The 7,707-nt window shown below is 37.1% G+C and overlaps 1 protein-coding gene across 16 annotated transcripts in view; it reads left to right on the top strand.

Moving 5' to 3' along the window:
- The window catches only part of UNC79 (unc-79 homolog, NALCN channel complex subunit), a 102,809-nt gene extending 95,494 nt beyond the window's left edge, over positions 1–7,315 (top strand). For all 16 annotated transcript variants that reach the window (XM_083839838.1, XM_083839849.1, XM_083839850.1 and 13 more), the window contains 4 exons: positions 1,519–1,716; positions 3,297–3,374; positions 5,194–5,235; positions 6,028–7,315. In XM_083839838.1, the coding sequence (XP_083695964.1) occupies positions 1,519–1,716; positions 3,297–3,374; positions 5,194–5,235; positions 6,028–6,228 (519 nt within the window). In that variant the 3' untranslated portion in view covers positions 6,229–7,315. The remainder of the gene's footprint in view (positions 1–1,518; positions 1,717–3,296; positions 3,375–5,193; positions 5,236–6,027) is intronic.
- Positions 7,316–7,707: the final 392 nt, after the last annotated feature.

Below are 7,707 nucleotides of genomic sequence, written 5' to 3' on the forward strand. Positions count from 1 at the left end.
AATATCGTCAAAACTAAATCATGTAAACTCATGTCCTGTTTAAAACGGCTTGTATTTCCAGCACAGTATCCCATGGACTGCGTTTCTGAAGTAATCCACTAATACAGTTTTGAGAGTTTTAGAACTGTTTGCCTTTTTTATTTTATAAGAAAAGATCCCACTGGATTAAAGCGGACAACATGGGAGTATTTATTTCTTCCTAAGAAAAAAAGAGGGGTAAAACATTATTAAAAGCTGAAATCAAGGGAAAAAATAATCTATCATTTTTCTGGCATAGCTAGCTCTTCATGCATAGAAAACTGATGATGAAATCACTACAAGTAAGTTTGAGATTTAACTTTTTCAAAATATCTCAGCACAGGAATAAGGAAGGAAAAACTGAGTTCCAAACTGAACCTTTAGCAATGACCGTCTCTGTAGCAAATCTCTAGAGAATTGCTTATTCTTTTCTACATGTATAGTAGTATTGGATAACCTATAAATGCTGTGAGTCAATTACAAACTGTGATGGTTCAAGCACAACTTTTTATTTTTCTGAAGGTGCTCTTGACAAGAAGTGTTATTGCAAACCGTAAGCAATTTGCAACAGTAGCTTAACACAGATATAGCAGTACTCTGACACCAACCAGGATTTTATTAACTACAGAAGCAGAATGATCACACATTTGTCTGATACTTAAAATCCTCCCTTTCTTTCCCCTCACCCAACCAGGACACTGGTGCTTCCATTCATGTCTTCTGGCTCTTTTTTTTTTCTCTTTCAAATACCTCTTTCCAGTTACCAAGCAACCATTGCAATGTTTGGTGCACTCACACTGCCACAGAGCATGAATCACTGTTGCAGTATTAAACTGAGGAAAATATCTCTGACCAGCAACATCTTTCTTATAATGGAGTAGTTAATGTCCAGCACTTTTGGAGGCTCAGACATCACAAAATATGACACTTACTAGCCAAGTCATGCTTGAGTATGCAGGATGAATTCTCTGTTAGCTTTACATGGACTGAGAGCAGTTGTGTCCCAGCAAGATAGAAATGGATGACAGGTGTAAGATGTTGTACTTTGTATGATATCCTTCCTTGCAGGTGATCAGACTTACTGATGTACCCCAACAGCATCTTTAAAATGCAGACATACATGTCCCAGCCTCCAGGCCTTCTACAGATGGTGGTGGGAATTTTCCATCAAGAAAGTCTCAGGACAAGTTCTGAGTCGCTTTTCTGCAAAACTAACCTTTTCTTTAAAGGGACTGACCTTAATGTCATATATTAAGATTGCATGGGACTGTGTTTATAAGTGTAGTTTTTAGTTTCTAGATATAAAAACAGTTTTTAAACATGGAGAAGATGTTATCAAACATCCTTGGTTAGTTCGTAATCAGAGGAAAACATTCTGGAATGAGGGGCAGGACTGCACAGTGCAATGCATTACAGAGGAGTACTTCGATGAAAGCTTCTGCAGTATACCCGAATACACGTATTCCAATAAACATTGTCCTCTCTTTTCTATTTCTACAGACATCTGTTCTGCACATGTGTTCCCTCTTCCATGCATTTATATTTGCTCAGCTCTGGACAGTGTATTGTGAACAAACGGCAGTAGCTCCGACAGTCCAGAATCAGAATGAATTTAGCTTTACAGCAATCCTTACAGCCCTGGAGTTCTGGAGCCGAGTGACACCTAGCATCCTACAGCTAATGGCACATAACAAAGTGGTGAGTCAGATGCTGTGCACAGATTTGGTACAGATTAAACTCAGAGGGCTTGGCTTTGCTTCCATATTTCAGTGGAATACATCAGATGCTGAATAACTTTCTAAAGCAACTTTGATGCGTTTGATAAACTAAAGCAAAAGCTAATTAGTGGTGGTTTAACCTTGCAGTGGAGCTGAGACAGGATTTGTATATATAGTCAGGATCTGCCAGAAACAGGGTCATGGCATTCAAGAGCTAGTCACTGCTTGTTGTTTAAGGGCTCCCTGCTTCAAGTCTCATCCTACTTCTCTTCTACAAGTCCCATTTTATATATCTTCCTACTTTTCACATTGGCCCTATTGTTTTATCTTACTCTGCCTTACAAGAGCAACTGTTTTAGGATAATTCTGTGAATAACCATTCCAATATTTTTTACTACACAATGGTGAAAAGCAAACATTGCTGATATTTGACTACTCATAACCCATTGGTTACTCAACAGAAATAAGCCACATAGACATCTCTGGAAACATTTTTGAGCAGTGAATGACTTGAAGAGGGCATCCCTAGAGATAAAGTTTGAAAGGGAAGTGTTCACCCTTTCCTTGTGTCTTGTCTATATTAGGCAAGGACCACCTAAAGTTGTGTTTAAATGATATTTTATCCTCCGAATGGGAGCTGTGCATTGTGCTACTAACTAGACAGTTGTTTAGTCAGACGCAAAAGGAAATGTCAACCCTTAGGACAAGAATATGACCTGGAAGTCCCAAGTTACAACCCTTATTCTGGGAAAGTGTCTCATTATGTGTCTTTAGTGCAAGTTATTAAACTATCTGCCTCAGTACTTGCTCTCTGAAATGTGATAATAATACTTGCCTATCTCACACGGGTGTTATGAGGTTAATTAGTTAGTGTTTGTAAAGCACTTTGAAGATAAAAAAAAAAATGAATAAAAGCTAAGGTTATTATTATCAAGGGGAATGTACACGCAGTTCATGCAGGCACTGTAAGTACTTACTGTTGGCTGAAGGTATTTGTCTTGTACCTATGAATTTAAATAATATAAAACATAAAATGCTGTCTACCTCCAAATAAATGATATTTGCATCTGTCATAATTCGTGGTACAAATGAAAGAATTATGGACTAGCTGCCAGTTCAGAACAATAAATTGTCTTTGATAGGAGAGGGGAAAAAAGATGCTTTTTTTGTGGCTCTGTTAATTTTCAACAGATTCAGTAAATAAAAATATCAATTTCTGACACCTTGATTGATGAGAACTACAAAGGCATGTAAAAGAATTTATGATGTCTGAAACGAAGAAAGCTGAAGGCAACTTGTTTTGATGTGTGATAGGAATTAAAATGCACTAAATACTTTGAAATATTTACCAAGTGCTGCTGTATCAGGGGAAAACTAAATAAAGAAAAATATGCCTTGTATGTACATGTAATACTTAATCTTATGTGTAGATGTTAAATACACATCTAGTGATTCATTATAACTGCCAAGCAAATAAAACAAGATTCTTTTTAGAGATTGGTGTCTTAGTGTACAACACTGGACATTAATTTGTTTTTGTGCTTTATTTTTTTTTTCAAGATGGTGGAAATGGTGTGTCTACATGTGATTAGTTTAATGGAGGCTTTACAGGAATGTAACTCCACTATCTTTGTAAAGGTAGGCCTACCCCATCATGAGTATTATAAATATCAATTCCAAAAAATTGACAGTGTCTGACAGCAGTGTGTTCTCCCAGCTGTTTTTTTCTAACTAGCTTTATGTGTTACTCCTTTGTGTGAAAAAGGCTGGCTGTGGATTAGGTCATAAAACTGAAGCTCTTCAATAAAAATTTCTTCTGTCTTATTTATCTAACTGGCAGCTGTAGGTTTGCTTTCTTGTTCCTGCAGTGGGATGTTTAGTTTCCCTAAGTGTGTCTGGATCCTGAAAGACAGAAGTGGTGCAGGATGACAGTAGTCGTACCTGACCTTAGACTTTTACAGCATAAATATCAATGTGAGCTAGTTCCTTAGAAAACCCTTTTTAGTCAATAGATACAAACATTTATTTTTACGTCATGATTCATCTTTATCTGCTTTAGATATCCGTCTTGTTCCAAAGTAGGTGTGAGAAATGTGTATTTCTCCCAGCTGACTGTAAAAGACGTCCAGACAATTGGTTCAGATGCAAAAGAGTACCTTGACCCCGAGGAATTCCCTTTCCTGGGTTTTCTACCTAGCTTCCTTCTTGCTTGCCATGTTTCTGACACCAGTCCTGTCCCCACTGGCTAACTCCATTAATGCTGGATGAAAGTTTAAGTGACATTTCTGATTGCAGGGGGGCATGGAACATGGCTTCTCACTACATGTACCTATTCCCACTGCTCCAAAAACCACATCTTGACCTGGGGGCTCTGCACCTTACTAAGCACTTCATTTGGTGTGAGAGTCCACAGAATGATACACAGAACTCACACATCTACTGCTTCTGGCTGTGTTCCAGCTGTTTTGGCATTCATCTTTCTGTTAATGCTGAGGTTTGAATATGGTTCTTCATTTGGTAGGCTAAGTAATCAGTCCTGACAGAGCTGCATATGATTCTCTAGCAAAACAGCAGTGAAATTGAAACAATTATCATTCCTTGCACAAGGGAAACAGCACTTTATCTAATGTTGTCAATAGTGATTAGGTTTAACTTGCAGCTCCCGGTAGTTTAATTGGCAAATTGCAAATTTTGATGCCATTTGGAGGAACATTTTAGAACAATAACCTCAGTGGTTAAATTAATATTGGATAACATGAATACTTTTGCTAGAAATGCCCGTCTGTGTTCCAGAAGCTTGTCATGTTATGCTTACTCAGAAATAAAAGTTCTCTGAAGGGCAGGAGACTGAAATAAATATCAGCCATGGGTGACAGATTGCCAGACCTTCTTGCCTTGTCATTTTGGATATTTAGGAGAGTTTGTCTGTGTTTCCAGGACTACAGGTCACATTCTGCAATGAAGCAGTGACACTGACTAGTGGTTTATAAAATGCTGATTGCCATTTAAATATCTGTCTTATTAATAGAACTTCTGCTCTACGTTTTTTCAGTTCTTGATGTGCACTTCACAATGCAGAACATATACTGTATTCATTCCAATATTGCTCGCTCACGCATACAAAAACACCCTCACAGGAAAATAAGAAGTGATTTCCTTTAACACCTTTTTTATTATTTTGTACTCTCATCAGTGTCTAAGGCGATCCTTAAATGGGCTATCAGTAATTGCTACTGGTGATTCATCAAGCCGCAGACAAAGGAAGCTGGCTTCTTTACCTCAGAGACATCTGCCCCAAAACATATACGTCATTGGAAAATAACCACATTTGAAGATTTATGGTTCAGTCTGTGTCCATTCTGACAGTTAAATGGGATAGATATACCCTTCTGTCTCACAGTAACTGGAGCATGTTTACAGTCACTTGTATAATAACAAAACGTATCTCTTCTTACAGCTAATACCAATGTGGTTGCCAATGATACAGTCAAATCTAAAGGTAAGTTGTTTCTAATAACTTGTGCTTTTATTCTCAGTGTTACAAATTCCTGTAAATTCTGGAAATAAGGTCAGTAGACTTGGTCTCCAAACTATCTGAAAATAGATCATTGTAGCACATCCAGATGCACTGGACAGCTCAGCACTGAAGGTCTTGGGTGTGAGCATACACAGAGCATCAGCTACGGTACTTGCCCTGTACTCAGTGCTGTTCTCTGTTTCTCTTTTGAAACACTTTTGAATAACCAGGTTCTGCGGCCCAGCCTTTCCACACTGTTCACTGAGATGGTAGTTGCCAGTTGATTTTTGTGTTTGGGGTTTGAAACTTCCCTCACAAATAATGATGGGGAGTCTTGACTCAGAAGATGGATTTTTGTTACATATACAAGTGAATATATTTTTATGCATACATATACGTGTGTGTGTGTGTATATATGTATATATATATGTATCAGATATTGTGGGACTACTTGGGTAAGACTGTGCCTGCTGTCCCTGTTCGTAAGGAAGAGTGAGGTGGACCAGTGTGGCTTGCCACTCAAGAATTTTATTAATGGGCATAAAGGTGCTGGATGTAGCCTAAGTATGTAGTTGGTATTGATAAACCTTGTGATTTTGTAGGCATATTTGTCCTTCATGACAATGCCGCAGTGCAGGCTGTGGAAGAAAGAAAGGTGACATTGGGGCAGTGGAGGAACTTTCCCTGACCAACAACCACCACTTGATGACAATAGGTACATTTACTACATTAGTGTACATTAGAGAAACTAAATGTTTTGCATTATTTCAACAGCATTTATCTGCTGGACTCCAGCTACGCCTCCAAGCCATCCAGAGCAATGTCAACCATCACAGCCTAAGAATGTTACAAGGGTCAGGACAAATGAACAATAGCTCGTCTGTGCTCCGCAAATGGCTGCAGTGTACCCAATTTAAAATGGCTCAAGTGGAAATCCAGTCATCAGAAGCTGCATCTCAATTTTATCCTTTATGATTAATGTCAATTGTTCCAAATGTTCATTTTTAGTCTAGCAATAACAGGGTGATAGCTGTAGAACACTGTTTTAAAAAAAAAACACAACAGTATACAGAGTATATACTGTATCTATACTTTTTAGCCCAGAACAGATTGTGGAAAGGTTTATGTGAAGCTGTGAAGCTAAGAGCCTGACCCTGCCAGTCCCTAATTACACTTACTCATTTGTGCTCAAATGAGCAGGATCAACAGGTATTCAAGTCTGCAGTCATGAACATATTTGCAGGATTAGACTCAAGTCTATCACATTGTACATATCTCTCTGGTCATTGAAATATCTCGTTAATAAATGTTTCTTTACATTATTTTTGAGATAAAACAAAAATCACTTTTCTTTAACTTCTATTTTTTTTAAAACTAGAGTTGTAGGTATTCACAAACATATGGAAGTGCTATGTTGCTATTTTTTGATGATAAAAGAAAACAGGGTTTTTAGGAACCTTTATAGTTTTTTGGGGGAGGTTTTTTTTTTTTTTTTAGATTCACAGCTGGCGATGCAATAAAACCTGTCACTACAAAACAGTGGTGTTCTAATGAGGCTTTTTGTCATCATCTTCTGGGAAAACAGCAGCTTGTAAGGAGAGTTATTATAAAGTGCACTTAGAAATTAGGTTGTTAAACTGTGCCAATTCATTTGTCTTATTTTTTTTTTCAATACTGTTTTCCAAAACTGCCAAATCTAATTTAGTATTTTTTGAAATATTGCTTTTACTTCATTGATTCTGTGCTGCTTTTTGTAGGTTTCATAGAAGCCTCTTTGATTTTTGTGAATACTGTATTGCATTCTTCTGTAATACTTGTATACAATGCAATTAAAAATGGATAACCCAGACGTATTTTTATTGATGTCTACAGAAATTGTATTACAAGACTTCAAGAGGAGCGTGATTGGAACTGAGCGTTTGTGTAATATTAACAAATCACAGCATTTGCATACTACTGTATTGAACACAATTTTAATAACAAATGCATTTTAATATCTTTAAACTCAGCCAAAGCCTGCCGAAATCTAAGGAGATTCAATAAATTCAGTGATTTTTGCCCCAAATCCTAAGAGCACCCTAATTTACCACCACTTGTAATTTAAATCTGTGCAATCACAGTTTTATTTTCTGTACTTATTACTGTAATGCACTGATTAGAAGAAACACAACATAAACATGTTTGTTAATTAGAAAGCTATTATAAGGTCTTTACTACTACTCTAAGAATCAACATTTTTTTCTCCCTGATTGCACGGAAGTAGAAAGGCACACTTGTAAAGAAGTGCTTGAGTATGTTTCAGTTGTTGTGGAGGGTCAATCTTTCCTCAGTATTATTACCAAAGAAGAAAGTGGAAATGTTTGGAGATATTCCATTTTTTTTCCATTCCAGATATTACTATGCTGAAAACAAAAACAAAACAAACAAAAAAAAACCAAGCCCACCACCATGAAA

This window comes from Anser anser (assembly GCF_964211835.1).
Source record: "Anser anser genome assembly, chromosome: 5".
Lineage (NCBI taxonomy): Eukaryota > Metazoa > Chordata > Aves > Anseriformes > Anatidae > Anser > Anser anser.